The following is a 17,307-nucleotide window of genomic DNA, read 5'->3' as shown; positions in this document are numbered from 1 at the left end:
CTTAATAAGCGTAAACTAAGCATTAACTAACTGTTTTGCTTAGTTTATGCTTAACTAAGCATTAGTTAACGAAGCATTAACTAACCCATAATAGCTAATAATTAACACACAATACTTAATGCTTAATAGGCATTAACTACACATTCACTAACCATTAATAGCATTAACTAACAGTTAACACAAGGGGTGGGGGAGTGGCAGTGTATGTTAAATCCTGTTATTCTGTAACACTTTTACATGCTGTCTCTGTTCCAAATAGTTTTGAATTCATCGCGCTAGAATTATCTTTATCGTCAAATGATTGTTTTGTTGTAATTGGTGTGTATAGGCCCCCTTCAGCTGTAACTAGCTCCTTAAACGATCTAACACATATGCTCTCCAGTTATGTAAATAGAAAGGTAATTGTGATGGGTGATTTTAACGTTGATTGGCTTTCTGGTGCCTCTGAACCTTTCAAAGAAATCTGTAGCAACATTAATCTTACACAATTAATAACTGAGCCCACAAGACCTAATCTAAAAAACCCAGCAAAATCAACTTTAATCGATTTAATCCTATCAAATAAGATAAATAAAATAGTCTCAGCTGGTGCCTTTGAGCTTGGGATTAGTGATCACTGCCCAGTGGCCTGTATCAGAAGTATTCATTTAAAAAGATCTCAACCTAAAATCATAATTAAGCGTGATTTTAAAGGTTTTAATGAGCAAGCCTTTTTAAGTGATCTCCATCATAGTGACATTCAACTGACTACGCAAATTTCAGATGTTGAGTTAGCCTTAGACCATTTCATCAATACTTTCACCTCAATTATAAACAAGCATGCGCCCCTAAAAAAGCATAGAGTAAAAAGTAGATCAAACCCCTGGTTTACAAGTGAACTGTCTGATTTATTTTCCGAAAGAAATAAAGCATGGTCTCTAGCTAGACGCTCTGGAGATAATACCAATTGGACTATTTTTAGACAATTTAGGAATAAGTGCACAGCCATGGTCAGGAAAGCCAAATCCGAATATTACCTTGAATTAATCTCCGACTGCTACTCTAACCCTGCACTATTTTGGAAAGCTGTGAACTATAATAAAAACAATTCTAGCACAGTTCCCACTCAGATCAAATTAAATGGTCACACTCTCAATGATCAAAAAGAGATTGGCTTAGCTTTTAATAAACATTTTGTAGCTGCTGGTCAACTCTTTCAGAATGGAGGATGTACACCTTCTACAACTAGTAGTAACGTACCGCCTGTCTCTCAAACTCCTATTTTCAGCCTTGATCTTCTTCCCACAAGTGTTGTTGTAGATGCGCTCCTCGCCATCAACCCCAAGAAGTACATGGGAGAGGACAATTTGGACCCGTTTTCAATCAAGCTTTCGACACATATAATATCAAAACAAATAACCCATATTTTTAATCTTTCCATCTCCTCTGGAATAGTTCCTAAAATTTGGAAAAAAGCTCACGTAATTCCTTTACATAAAGGTGGTGACAAAAATAATCTTAATAACTACAGGCCAATTTCCAAACTCCCATGCCTGGCAAAAATTCTAGAATCACTTATTAATAATCAGTTAAAAACATTTCTAACTAGTGCTTCCATTTTGAGCCCATTCCAATCTGGTTTTAGGGCAGGCCACAGTACTGTCTCTGCTGTGACTTTGGTTGTAGACAACATTGTTACAGCATTAGACAAGAAAAAGCGCTGTGCAGCACTTTTTATTGATCTTTCAAAGGCCTTTGATACTGTTGACCACCATTTGCTTTTACAGAGGCTGCATGACATTGGTTTTGATCATTCTGCATGTAGCTGGTTTAGGGATTATCTCTCTGATAGACCGCAGTCAGTTAAAGCGGCTACGAGTAACATTTAAATATCTTTTAAACAGCCTCATGTTTCCTCTGATAATCATAAATTACCTTTAACAGCAAACGAGACCATCAGTGCAAAGAAAGACGTTTTTAAATAGTTTTTATTACTGCTTTTGGTCTGGTCGCACACCCAGTCCGATTTTCGGTTTGCTCGTGCAAGCTCTATTGGTCGCAGATTTCAGTGTGGCGCAGCAACGTGAATTGAGAAGCCTATCCAGGGCCGCCGCTCCCTATACGCATAGTACGCAGACTGCGTAGGGCACCAAGTTCCTGGGGGGGGGCACCCCAAAAAAAAAAAAATTATAATTATAATTTTTTTTTTTTTTTTTTTTAATTAATTAAAAAGGAAAAAGAGATGGTCCGGGGGCCCCCCAAAATAGCTTTTTTTTTTTAAAGTTCATGATATTCATTAAATTACAAAAAATACATAAATTAGTTATGAACAGGCCCATCGTTGTTTTTTCTTAATTGTGTAACCTATCCAGGGGTGGATTACTGCACAGGCACACCGGGCACAGGCCCAGGGGCCCAAGGGCTCAGGGGGGCCCTTAGCCAGAGATACTGATAGTAACTTTTCATGTTGCATAGTCAAAGAGCTCAGTCACTGATGTCAATAACAGGGTCCAAAAAGGAATAGCCTAAATATAAGTACTCATTAAAATGTAACAAGATAGAAATCATCATGGGCCCCTCAACTAGTAGGGGAGAAATACAAAAGCAAGTTAAAAACAACAGCATTAGTAGCTCTGTCTAAGGGGGTTGAAGGCCCCCTCACACATACACAAATAAACGTTATATGTGTGAATTCTAAATTGTTCATATCCACCCTTTATCTGTTGAAATGGGCCTCTCCATCATAGAACATGGGTCTGCAGACCAATCTACTGTTTTTACAGTTGCAGAGTAAAGAGTGCTACCTGTTTAAGAAAAATCTGAAAAATAATGTTCCTTCTGCATCTCAGGATTTGATATCTCTCTAGTCTCTAAAATTTCCTCACAAAGTGCACCAGATTGATAGCCTGGCATTCCCAGACCTGCCACTAGGCGCTGGCAAATTAAATTTGCTGCGCGTGTTGGTCTGGAGACGCTCCGTTGAAGCTTATCAAGACTACCAGAAATCTGGTATAACGTTTCAATTGGTTCTATCTAATATGGGCGCGCCAGAGCCCTTTATATGGTGCTCTGGGGAGGACGTAACCGGATGACGACAGTGACGTGCATGCGACGTCAAAGCTGTGATAGTAAACATCAAAGATGGCTGCGGATATGTTGTGTGAGTTTGAGACTGCTTTGGCCTCGACCCTTAACGAATTGGAAGACGGGACTCATAGCTTTCACTAGCAAGTAAGTGGAATGTTCTGTTTTGCCGACCGACAACGGCAAACGTTTAATTGAACAGTTTAACAGCTGTTCGCTAAACGAACGGGGCTTACGTCACTTGTGCATCGCTCTGATTGGTTGTAGTGCTATCCAACTGCGTGCAGTGGCATTTGAAATGCACGAGTAGGAGCCGCCCCTAGAGTTGGAAATTACTATTGATCGTCGCCAGACCCTCTATCGTTCAAGATATCAGGGTCAGGATTTCCAGGCTACCAGATTGATGCATTTTACTTTAAAAAGGTAAAAAAAATTCCACCCACCCCCCAACAAGGTACAGGGTCCCTCCAACAATACCCCAAGATCCTGTGGGAAACACTGACTTCCTTAATATGTTTTTGCCATTAATTGTATGTATCCGTGTAGAAAATTCAGTGTACCTGACTGGATAGGGACAAGTGGGGGGCCCTTTAAGAGTGTAAGCCCAGGGGCCCATTATCTCATAATCAGTCTATGATCCTATCACTCAATTCCTTTGGCAGTTTTTTCACAAGTTAAGCTGTTCTTTCTGTTAGTAAATGCTGGCAAATGTGCCAAAAAGCAGTCGCAGAGATCTTGCAATGGCAAAAAAATTTTGCTCGCGCCCTGCGGACGCGAGCTTCTGGGTGTTTTTTTTTTTGGGGGGGATGGGGGGGGGGGCATCACTGACAATTTCTGCTTAGGGCACCCAAAAGCGTAGCAGCGGCCCTGAGCCTATCCCTCCATAATGACTGATAACGGGGCTGAACCATCAAAGAAAAAAAAGAAAATGCAATGAAGAAAAGCTAAAAGGGAGAGTGATATAGGCTACGAGGAGGGGGGAGGGGGGGCGTTGCCAAGCAACGTATATACAATTTCAGGAGAGCGAAACTAGACTGCAGTGTTTACTCCTAAATGAATGAGCGGTTGGTACTAACACAAAGTTTGCTTTGCTTCACCATCATCAGATAACCATTATCTGAAATAGTAATTATTTACAACAACATAAACACATTACCTCATCGTGATCCATACTAACTGCCGTCTCTCGTTCATTCGCTTTCTGTGAGGAGTCGGACACGTAATCTTTCAGCTCCGTGAGAGAGAGTAGTTAGGTGACACTGCTGCATCAACTCATTGCAATCAGGTGCGTGTGGTAGTGACTGGCATTAGTTCATGCAGTGTCAAAACCACGGTCACGGAGCCGAAAAGAGTCCTCACACTTTCAACACACGGACATGCACTATATTGCTCCCTTCTCAGTTCACACTCACGCGCCTGGCACGAGCTGGAAAACAGCTTTGCGGCAGCGGGCGTCGTAAAAATACTACCGCTTTTGTCCAAAGGGGACGCCAACGTGCCATGTTACTCGTAGTGGCTTTAAACTCGGAAGATACCAGTCTGAGTTTTTAACTGTTACAAATGGTGTCCCACAGGGCTCAATTTTAGGTCCAGTTCTTTTCACAATTTATATAAATAACATTGTTTCATCGCTAAAAAACTGCCACGCCCATCTATACGCTGTCGACACAGTACTGTATTGCATTTCCGATTCGGTGCACCAATCTATTCAGAACCTACAAAGCTCTTTTAACACTTTGCAGGACTGTCTAGTGGACCTCAGGCTGGTTCTAAATACAGACAAAACCAAATATATGTGTTTCTCCAGAGCAAGAACTACAAATTTGAATGATTTTAATATTTTTACAAAGAATGGATCTTTAATTGGAAGAGTCACAGAGTACAAATATCTCGGCATCTGGTTAGATGATAAACTCACTTTTAATTTTCATATAAAAAATCTTGTTTGTCGACAAAAATTGGCTATTTTTATAGGAACAAAACCACCTTCCCTTTATTTAGTAGGAAAATGATTATTGAGGCAGTTTTCATGTCTGTCCTTGATTACGGTGATGTGGTTTACCGGCATGTATCACATTCATGTCTTAAACTCCTGGGGCCTCATTTATCAACCGTACTTACGCATAAATCTGTGCGTAAGTAGGGCGTAAGAACATTGCCACGCAAAGTATGGAATTTACCAAAATGTACTTAGACTTATGAATGTGTGTAAATGTAAGCACAGCTCTGACCATGCTTACGAACAGAATCTAGTGGTAGAATAGCGATATTACAAGCACAAAGCAAAGCATTTAAGAGTTTCAACGTCTGCATTAACACTAGAACCGCCAGCGTTCTCTTTATATCTATAATCGCCACGCGTCAAATCCACCCGTGCATTTCTAGGGTAATATAAAGTCATACATTTGTTTGTTTAATCATCATCTGTGTTTTTGACCTCTTGTTTTATAATCTAAGTTTCTTTAAGAACACTGATCACGACTCAGTAATGAAACTGAAAGTAGATGTAAAATCGCCAATACATCAATGAAAACAGACGGTCAAAACAGCGTCCAAATGAGCTAACATCCTAAATGCAATAAATAGTTATATGGCTCACTTATTTCTAGGTAAGCTCTAATTGATTATTCATTAAATGTGTCACACGTTTACATATTTTGAAGCGGAGGATCCCTCCGATGCTCTCTGTGTGTCTCATCTGACAGCACTCAGCTGTCAGTTGGACGAGCCGCGGTGACTCGCCAGCCTCGCCAATAACTCATTTCACTTAGTAACTCTAATGTTGTTAGGAACTTATCTTCATCTCTTATTTATTGAAAGAGTTTATGAATGACTGCACGTAAAGTTGTCAGATCGCGGACCCCAAACAATGCCGTTGCCTTACAACTTGCTCGAAAATATCACATTTTCCCATGCAGCAAGCTTTCTTTTGTTTTAATGCCTGCACTAAGTGAGCCAACAAAATATGTTTTGCTTCGATTCAACCTCGTTTACAAGGGTTTCCATTTATGTGTTGGAGAAGTTTCTTTTCGTTGCCCTCTTTGCCATTGTAGCGGAGAGGGATAAAACACATTCACATGGTTGATAAAGGGATGTTGTGACCATATATGGTTAATTGGAGGCGTTTCTGAATGCAAATGGTCTGAGCGTGAACGAGCATGGTACTTAAGAACATGTGGGATTTATCAAGATTGATGACTTACTGGTGTGCGTACGATAGGCCAGCGCACGTTTGATAAATACCGATTTTTTTGTACTTAAGCACATACTAAATTTCATTCGTAAGAGTGAATTTAGAACCTTTTCTTCGCACTGTTGATAAATGAGGCCCCTGGGGCCAGTTAACATTGGCTCACTTAGTGCAGGCATTAAAACAAAAGAAAGCTTGCTGCATGGGAAAATGTGATATTTTCGAGCAAGTTGTAAGGCAACGGCATTGTTTGGGGTCCGTGATCTGACAACTTTACGTGCAGTCATTCATAAACTCTTTCAATAAATAAGAGATGAAGATAAGTTCCTAACAACATTAGAGTTACTAAGTGAAATGAGTGATTGGCGAGTCACCGCGGCTCGTCCAACTGACAGCTGAGTGCTGTCAGATGAGACGCACAGAGAGCATCGGAGGGATCCTCCACTTCAAAATATGTAAACGTGTGACACATTTAATGAATAATCAATTAGAGCTTACCTAAAAATAAGTGAGCCATATAACTATTTATTGCATTTAGGATGTTAGCTCATTTGGACGCTGTTTTGACCGTCTGTTTTCATTGATGTATTGGCGATATTATATCTACTTTCAGTTTCATTACTGAGTCGTGATCAGTGTTCTTAAAGAAACTTAGATTATAAAACAAGAGGTCCAAAACACAGATGATGATTAAACAAACAAATGTATGACTTTATATTACCCTAGAAATGCACGGGTGGATTTGACGCGTGGCGATTATAGATATAAAGAGACCGCTGGCGGTTCTAGTGTTAATGCAGACGTTGAAACTCTTAACTGCTTTGCTTTGTGCTTGTAATATCGCTATTCTACCACTAGATTCTGTTCGTAAGCATGGTCAGAGTTGTGCTTACATTTACACACATTCATAAGTCTAAGTACATTTTGGTAAATTCCATACTTTGCGTGGCAATGTTCTTACGCCCTACTTACGCACAGATTTGTGCGTAAGTATGGTTGATAAATGAGGCCCCAGCACTCTGTTTTTCACTCTGCTTTAAGGTTCATCACAGGAGATGCTTATGACACACACCATTGTCTTTTATATTAAAAGGTTGGGTGGTCCTCCCTTAAAGAGAGACGTGACGCACATTGGCACCTTTTTATTTACAAAGCCTTGACCGGGAAGCTTCCTCGTTATTTAACAGAAATGCTGCAAATTTCAGATGGGCTTTATCAGACCCGCTCCACTGACATGCTTATGCTTTATGTCCCACAAGCCCGGTCTGAGCTGGGAAAGACAGCTTTTAGCTTCAGTGCCCCTGACTCCTGGAACAACTTACAGCAACAAATTAAACTAAATAACTTCGTATCCTTTAACCAATTTAAACAAACTATCTTAAATCTGCCAAACTCTACCTGTAACTGTTTTAATTAGGCTATATTGTACTTTCACCCATTTCATTTTAATTGCTGCCACTCTTCACCACTATGTAAATGTTTCAATTGTTTTTTTCTCTCTTCATCTGTTGTTGTGTATTTGATGTATTTGCATTGAATATTGTTTATGTATTGTTGTTTTTCCTTTGAATTTGTTTGATCTCGACGTCATTGTAAATGAGGGTCACCCCTCAATTGGTCTCTGGAGGATAAATAAAAGTTAAATAAATAAATCAAATAAAAATAATTATTGTACCCTTATTTACCAAAGATTCATTCATACTTGAATGCATTAATAATGCTGGTATATTCCCCTAACTGGCTCCTCTGTCTGTATGATCCAGATCTGGAGAAGGACACACTATATCACGCCAGCACCTCTTCCCTCAACAGCTCTGAAAACCCCTACGCCACCATCAAAGACCCTCCCCTGCTCACAGCCAAACACACAGAGTGTGGCTACGTGGAGATGAAGTCACCCGGGAGACGGGATTCACCGTACGCTGAGATCAGCAACAGCAGCCCGACCAATAACCGCAATGTCTATGAAGTTGGTGAGGAGCTCAAGGTTACATTTGTCACTTTTTCATTGTGTGCTACAGTTGCTCTAGCTACGTAGTTTAATGCTATATCCAATAGGGGTAAAACTCTTCTATAACAGTGTAGTAAATTTGACATTACAATATTGATTTATAACAAAGATATGCTGCAGTGAATTTTCTGGAAATTCAATAGAGAATCATTTCATGGATAAATGAACCAAATGTGAATGTTTTTGGCTAATGTGATGAAATAAACACCTTACAATACATGTGATAAAGAGATATTGAAGGGATAGCTACAGTGTTAACTCTCATGGTATATTATAACATGTTAACCTTTCAATGATGTGTTCATAGCTTGTTCCTCTGCCTCCAAAAAATGAATGAAAGCAGCAACATCTGGAGGGTTAACTTGAATCTCTGTCCTGGATGCACAGAGATCAGATCATAAATCATCTGAAATTGTTTTCAATGTTGGACTCTAACCCTGCGTTCCGAATCGCATATTCTACTATTTAGTTTGGTAGAAAAAAGATTTATGATGTCCCGATTCTTGTGGACAGATTTAGGATGGTTAGAAGTACCCGGATACTACATCCGGCCAAGATTTTTTGTGTTGAAAACCGCATCCTATTTGGACGATTCTGACCCATAATCTAGTGCGCACGTGAAGTGACGTCACATCGACTGAGCCTCCATATGAAAACAAACGGGGATGCGACGGATATAAAAGCAAGAGGCAAGATCAAGGTGCGATGTTATGATGAAATAAATAAGTAAACGTATGTCCCAATTGTAGCATACTGAATCCTAACTAGGTTCTTTTTATCGTCGGATGTAGTATGTAGAATAGAAGAAAAAAAAAGAGTATGCGATTCGGAATGCAGGGAGAGTTTAAAGCTTCATTCTGAATTATTTTCTGCTACTGCTAACTTGCTAACTGTCTTTGATTTCAGAGCCCACTGTGAGCACCATCCAGCCCAATGGAGAGAGTTATGGCCCCGGCCAGTTCGGTCAAGATCCATACGATCTACCAAAGAACAGCCACATCCCCTGTCACTACGACCTGCTGCCAGCCAGAGAGAGTCCCTCCTCACAACACAAAGACAGTGAATGATCAACAGGCACACTTTATACACCCACAACATACCTTCACCTGTTCTCTTGCTCTTCTACTTGACACTATCATTGTAATTATGTATGGTGACTTTCTAAAGCTTTATATGACTTTGGAGGCTGGTGTTGAGGTACAGCTGTTATTTCTTCACAGCAATTTGAAACCACAATGAACTCTTCTTTAGAGCTATTCCACATGTCTGGGAGGTAAGGTCTAGGTATGCCTCAAACCAAGCAGTGTGTGAAGTATGCTGATTGTTATCTGACCACTGCTAACCTGCTTAAGTGTTTGACCTGTCCTTAATGGCCACACTAGGAGGTGGGGCTGAACAAACTGCCGTCGGGCTAGCGTCACCCTCTCTCTCCAAGAACGTGTGTCTTGTAGTCTCAACACTACACATTGTACAAATTGGGGTTAGTCAGAGGCTAAACTTGAGTGATGTTGCATTTTGTTGTACTCATAAAAAGTGAGTCTTCCACACCTCCGCAAACCTGACCAATTGCTGTGTAAAAGTGGCCTTGATTGTTGAATTGTCTGAATTGGACTATTTGGCTGCCCTACTCAATTCCTTCCAGAAAAAAAAGTTATTTGAGATTCTGTTAAATTATTTAAGTACACCATTTCAAGCATACTGAATATTTCATTATGTTTGCATAACACGTTCAATACCAATCAAATCTCTATTTTTGTAACAAATGTATTAGAATTTGCACATTTGATTAAATATTAGCAATGTCAAAGATGAGATGTTCTGTGAGTACGTGATGAAGAATGAAGCTGCTGACAGTATTCTGGATGTTTGTCCATCATAGTGACATCACAGTCAGTCAGTCAGTGTGTATTAGTATTTAAGTTCATGGTTAACCAAAAGTACAACTTCCATTTAAAGAGTGTTTTTATCTGCTTAGTTCAAAGGTCTGCACGTTGTTTCATCCAGGAAGTTCCGAGCTGAGAGCCTTTTTTTCCAAATTGAAACAATTTTAAATGAAACTCATTTCACATTGTACAAAACAATATGTTTCTACATGATCTCATTTCATCTTAAACAATTAAAACATTATTTATAAATATCATAATTCATGAATACCATATCAGTCATACAAACTGCTCAGTGAAGAAACGTCTTCTCATTTTCCTGCACATATATCTACAGTTTCTCAAGAGCCCCTTTCTCACTATCCTGACATTATCCGGAGAATATGACCAGGAGAATGTCCAGATCTACCAGATCACATTCTGAGCAGGAGGTTGTGTGTGTTATCCCCATCCCCCGCTCCTGACCTGGACTTAAGACTAGGGGACCACCTGGGTTAAGTCCAGGTAAAGTCTGGGTCACAGTGCAAGTGTGAAAGGGGCTAATGATTCATGTATCTGTTCTGCTAAGCAGTTCAGTTCACTTTAAATGATCATCAAATACGTGCATAGTATTATATCAGCACAATGAAAGCACCAATTTAATAAGATTGTTCTGATGTCATCATACTGTACTGGAAAACTTAATGTTGTGCATTAATGGAGTGTCTTAAAAACAACAAGGTTCTGTGTGAAAGGGCACCAGGCATGCAGCATGTTCAAAATGTCCACCACTCAAATGGAGCAAAAGTGCAGGAGACACTTGTGGTCCTTTTCCACTGCAGGAACCAATACGTAGGGCTTAGCCAAGTTATAAGAAACTTGTAAGTCTTTGGTACATCTTTCATTCCCACTGCAATTAAATCAATAATAAATAGTTTGGCTGTATAGCATAAAGAATGCAAAATCATATCCACTGCTTTTCAAAAACTTGGCATCTTGGATACACATTTTAAATTGTAAAAGCAAATGTCGGTTAGCAGTTGTGGGAAAGATAACAATGGAGTCAGTGGCACTGATGTTGTTTATTTTCTTTCTTATTTATGTAAATATCTCTTTAATGAGGCTCTGGGAACAGCAACAATGGATACACTTGACATTTAATTAGCTTCCTGGGGTGGTACGGATCTATATGAGATTTTTTAATATAAGGGTTTATGGGCTTGCGTGGTTCAGATTTTCATTTCATTTTTATCTTCATCTTTTGTGACAGCAGTACACAAGCAAACTTCCTAACATCACCTAATGCATTCAACATGGTTGCTTATCTTTTATTTCAGTGCATTTAAAGGGTCTCAACACATCTAATAGAATGTAAGCTCAAGCTGGACTTTGGCTTTTTGAAAATGCAACCTGAACCGTTCTGAACATTCATCTGTAATAAACATGGCCATATACCCGAGGAAAGTGTTGGAGTAAAATGTGGCTGTGGAATGATTTGATTTTTACATTCTTGACTTTCCTTTATTCTGAATGGCCTTGAAAATAGCAAACAGTCTTAAAGCTATTCTGAGCCAATTAGAAATGTTTGTAAAATAATGTATATAGTTTGAATATTTTATGCTAAAATATTAACCTCACCCAATGTCTTATGTCCGATATTGAAAGCAGGAACAAATGTGTCATGTGGTTCAGCAGCACTTGACCAAAGTGGCCCATTTAAGGCTCTTGTCCTGTAAACATACCAGCGCATTCTTTGGTAATCTTATCTGTTTCTGTGTATTCATACTACCATTTCAAATGTTTGGCCACATGCATCTGTTCAGATTCATCTTAAGTGGTTTGCTCCCCAATAAGGTGAGTGTGGTCCCACTGTGATTTAGCCAGTAACACACTGGCTAAATCACTATTATGCTTTTTTGGGGTTTTTGATTTTTATCATTATTGTGCTCTTTGTGCAAATGCTTTGAAATAAAATTACATAATACAATGAAATAGTTTTGCGTCCTTTTTGAATTTGAGAGCCATTAAAGCGAGTCTGAAAGATACTTGTAGCCGATCACTGCATACCTTGTGGGTTTTGATCATCTTCAGAACTAGCTCTTAATCAGGAATATGTTCAGATATATAATTAGTGTGAAACAGTTTAGCCTTTTATACTGTTTAAATTTAAAGTCACAAAGCATTAAGCTATTAGCTGGTAACTTTTTCATATATTTTGAATAGTTACAATTTGAGTTTCACGCTTAAAGCGGCTACGAGTAACATTTAAATATCTTTTAAACAGCCTCATGTTTCCTCTGATAATCATAAATCACCTTTAACAGCAAACGAGACCATCAGTGCAAAGAAAGACGTTTTTAAATAGTTTTTATTACTGCTTTTGGTCTGGTCGCACACCCAGTCCGATTTTCGGTTCGCTCGTGCAGGCTCTATGGTCACATATCCATATTGGTCGCAGATTTCAGTGTGGCGCAGCAACGCGATTTGAGAAGCCTATCCCTCCAGGTGAGGGAAGGGGAACGGGAGCCTTGTTTGATACAGTTATTTGTCGTCATAATGACCATCATAATCAAAGAAAAAAAAGAAAATGCAATGAAGAAAAGCTAAAAGGGAGAGTGATATAGGCTACGGGCGGGACGAGGGCGTTGCCAAGCAACGTGTACACAATTTCACGAGAGTGAAACTAGACTGCAGTGTTTACTCCTAAATGAATGAGCGATTGGTACTAACACAAAGTTTGCTTTGCTTCACCATCATCAGATAACCATTATCTGAAATAGTAATTATTTACATCAACAACACAAACACATTACCTCATCGTGATCCATACTAACTAACCGTCTCTCGTTCATTCGCTTTCTGTGAGGACACGTAATCTTTCAGCTCCGTGAGAGAGAGAGTAGTTAGGTGACACTGCTGCATCAACTCATTGCAATCAGGTGTGTGTAGCACTTACTGGCATTAGTTGATGCTGTGTCACTAACCACTCTCACGGAGCCGAAAAGAGTCCTCACACTTTCAACACACGGACATGCACTATATTGCGCCCTTCTCAGTTCACACTCGCACGCCTGGCACGAGCTAGAAAACAGCTTTGCGACAGCGGGCGTCGTAAAAATACTACCACTTTTGTCCAAAGGGGACGCCAACGTGCCATGTTACTCATAGTGTCTTTAATTAGCATCTTTTTGACTTTATAATGGGTGTGTTTTTTTCCAATTGTCATTTTGAACATAACAATCAGAATGCTCAGACAATCAGCGCAACATCCATTCAACAAAAATAAAAATACATTCTCTTAAATTAATAAAAATATGTTTTTTAATATACATCATCATCTTCATCATCTTCAACCGCTTATCCGAAATCGGGTCGCGGGGGCAGCAGCTTGAGCAGGGAACCCCAAAGTTCCCTTTCCCGGGCCACATCAACCAGCTCTGACTGGGGGATCCCGAGGCGTTCCCAGGCCAGTGTGGAGATATAATCTCTCCACCTAGTCCTGGGTCTTCCCCGAGGCCTCCTTCCAGCTGGACGCTCCTGGAACACCTCCCTAAGGAGGCGCCCTGGGGGAATCCTTACCAGATGCCTGAACCACCTCAACTGGCTCCTTTCAATGCAAAGGAGTAGCGGCTCTGCCCCGAGTTCCTCACATGACTGAGCTTCTCACCCTATCTCTAAAGGTACGAACACACTGCACATCGCCGCGCGGCGAGTTTACATAGAAAGTCAATGTATTTCGAGCGCCGCCGCGCGAATCGGCGGCGAGCGGCGAGCGGATCACGCGGCGCGGCCAGGGGCGGCGCGGCGCGAATGCTGCGGCCGCCGCAGAAGTTGAAAATATTGAACTTTTCGCCGCCGGCCGCGCCGCGATGGCCAATCAGCGCGCCGCCCCATTCGCGCCGCGCCGCGTGAACCGTTCGCCGCCGGGCCGCCGGTTCGCGCGGCGGCGCTCGAAATACATTGACTTTCTATTGAAACTCGCCGCGCGGCGATGTGCAGTGTGTTCGTACCTTAAGGGAGACGCCAGCCACCCTCCTGAGAAAGCCCATTTCGGCCGCTTGTACCCGCGATCTCGTTCTTTCGGTCATTACTTTTTTTTAATATACATCATACTATAAATAAGTCAATATAACTTAATCAGAAAACAATCCATGTTAAATTCAATCATATTAATGTCTCGGCGGGACCTAGAGAACTTTGTTTTATGAATATAGAATTTACCAAATGAAATTAAAAGATGTGTCAATAATTCTAACAATTTATTTTGGGAGACAAATTTGGTAATTAAGTCTTTAGGGATAATTCTTATCCGATGTCCAGTCTTATATGAATTTAGTTCTCTGTGTCGCTCCAAAAGACAGATAAAGAGGGGCAGTGACAAAACTGAAATAATCATATAATGCTTTCTGATTCAGTACTTCTGAATGATCTATGTCAGATCATTTGGAAATGTATTTATTTGTTTCAGGACAATGCACATTAATGAACATGTACAGCTGTACACGTGCAAATGCCAGATTGTAGCCCGGGGGATCATTTCCATCTGTAGTCCATTTGGCAGGTTGATGTTACAATACAATAGAAACATTTGCTATATACAAATACGGAGACACAGAAAGAAAGAAAAGTTAAACAGGATAATTCATTAGTAGGATTAGTAGGTTAAACAAATACACAATGAATACACAACTAACAAGGTACAGCATACATTTAGAGGTGGTTCCCTGACTTCCCTCCACATCTGAAAATAAACCTCATGGCGTACTAACCATGGTAGAAATGTCATGCTTTTCTCAAAAAGTGCAAAATTGTTGTGCTCATCCGCTGTACTAAAGTAAGAGTTCTCAGTCTTAAAGCCAAAGTATAGCATAGCTGTAGTTTCAATAGTTTCAATGTTAAATGAGAAATGAATGAGAAAACATATTGTCGATTGAGCACTGTAGGTTTTGATGGAAGTATTTTGTATCGATAGATGTGTGACAAGCAGTGATGTGCGGTCTGGGTAGGCATGGTAGGCACTGCCTACCCAGACAGATCCAGCAAAAAAAAAATAATAATAAATAAAAACAATTATTTTATTTAATAAACTTATATTTGTGTTATTACTGTTAATTCTTGTGGTTTTTATATGTAATCCTCGATTACTTTTAAAAAGTGCAGACGTTTTGATGAGAAAGGTGGCAGTTAGTAAGTTACATCAAAATAAGCAGTGCTTTTGCTGCCTATTCATTGTAGACGACAAAAAATATTTTCGGGCATGCGCACTTGATTTTGTATTCTTGAACATGTACGCAAATAAACAGGATTATTTCTGCTTATTTTGATTTTAAATATGGTGTGCTAGAAGCCAAACGTTACATTTCATACTTGGACCAATTATAATCAAGATATTACTGGACATTTACGCAGCTTAGGCCTACGTCATTACGCCGGCTATGCTCATTCACGTCGATACCCCCGTGGATTTCAAAGTCAACATTGCTGTCCGTGCCGTGCCCGCAGATATTTCAGACTAGAGGAATTTTAACATGTTGGATTATAAATGAATAAAGAACAGACAAGAGAAAGGCCTGCGCCAGCCTTGGATGGTTTACAGCAGCAACAGGAACAAACAATGTTCGAGTGTTTCAAACTGACAGGTAGCCTAAATGATTAAACATCGCATCCATCAACTAAACGGCCTGAAAAAACGTAGGGGAACGAGTCAAAGCTTCGCCTATTCCAACTACTTCTGTTTAGCTATAAAATAAAATACAGCACTCACTATTCCGTAGGACTACAGCAGCATAACTGATGGCAGTTGTATGAAGTAAGCGGTTTATTTATGTTAATTTAAGTGTTAAATCGCTATTTATTCATACAGTGATCACTTACATAATGTGTGCGTTTCATAAAGCCGATCTCTCAGTCAGCTGCTTTGCATGTAATCGGCAAATAAACTTTTCGGGGGATACCGAAATTAATATCCAATCACAAGAGAGAACGCTACAAACCGAAACCCGTCTCACTCATGGTCTCACTGCCGGTGCACGCCAGAGCGACACATGGGTGAATGTGTATGCGCCTACAATGGCGCAGCAGGTAAAAATCCTTCCCAATGTCTGTTTTGATGTTTTTTATCATATTTTATCACACTTATGGATCTGAAATGATGCTAGATAACTCGCTGCTTGAAGACCGCGGTACATTAATGTGGTGACGTAGGGACGAGCGACGGGACTTCTAACTGCAGTCACTGACAGGAAGTTAGCTAAAATAACCATTCCACTTACAGCACCTTTAATAGATAATATACCAGTAGCATGGACCTGTCCTATGGACCTGTCCCATGGACCTGTCCTATGGACCTGTCCTATGGACCTGCCCTATGGACCTGTCCAGCATCAGAATGTAACCGTCTCTTTATCCGCAAAATTTGCACAGCATCCAATTATGTTTGTCCATAAGCAACAATGAAAGCAGAACTGCTCAATTGAATATAAAATGCAGAATGACTTGCACCCGGCATCAATTCATCCAAACCTATTATTCAATACACCAAAGAATAGTTTCTGACTCACCAATCTGACTCCCTGGCTGTAGAAAAAAACAAGCATAGATAGTAAGCAAGCCAATAGTAATCCAGTTTGACTGATAGCACAGCTAGCTAGCCGATCCTTCCGTTCATGTTTAGACCAAACTACAGTAGGCTACGGGCAAACCCGCAATCACCGTTGTGTCATATAAGTCCAGTCTGTGTGTGTGTGCGTGTGCGTGTCTGCCTCTGTGCCCGTCGGTGTGTGTGTGTGTGTGATGTGTGTGTGTGTGAGAGAGAGACAAAAAAAGAGAGGAAATGATTTGTGAGCGGCCGTGCCTGTTTGTTATTTATTGTTTTTGATTTAACAATATGTTTCGACTTTAGAGAAATCTGGCTTTCAGAACTCAGTGTCTACCCACTCACTGACCTCACCGCACGTCACTGGTGGCAAGGTGTCATTTTGAGTAGAACATGTGCTTGTTTAAAGGCAGAGGGGAAAGTGTTTACCCCATGATGTGAAGTAGGGCCCCAGAATAGCTTGTGACGCTCCTGTTAAATCTACAAACTGTCCATGTCCTTGCTCATAGCTCATTGGCTGTCACAGTGATGCTGTGAAATTGCATAATGAGTGAAGCAATCAGCTAGACTGCAGATCTCCTGAAGG

The 17,307-nt window shown here is 40.3% G+C and overlaps 1 protein-coding gene across 1 annotated transcript in view; it reads left to right on the top strand.

The window, feature by feature from the left end:
- megf10 (multiple EGF-like-domains 10) overlaps window positions 1–9,331 on the top strand; it is a gene marked incomplete at its 3' end in the record, with an annotated part of 86,760 nt that extends 77,429 nt beyond the window's left edge. The window contains exons 24-25 of the mRNA XM_080047264.1: window positions 8,017–8,226; window positions 9,171–9,331. Of these exons, the coding sequence (XP_079903390.1) occupies window positions 8,017–8,226; window positions 9,171–9,331 (371 nt within the window). The remainder of the gene's footprint in view (window positions 1–8,016; window positions 8,227–9,170) is intronic.
- Window positions 9,332–17,307: the final 7,976 nt, after the last annotated feature.

The sequence above is a fragment of the Ammodytes marinus genome (genome assembly GCF_949987685.1).
Source record: "Ammodytes marinus genome assembly, chromosome: 18".
Classification (NCBI taxonomy): domain Eukaryota; kingdom Metazoa; phylum Chordata; class Actinopteri; order Uranoscopiformes; family Ammodytidae; genus Ammodytes; species Ammodytes marinus.
The sequence above is the reverse complement of the archived record's forward strand: the minus strand, read 5'-3'. Positions and strand labels throughout refer to the sequence as shown.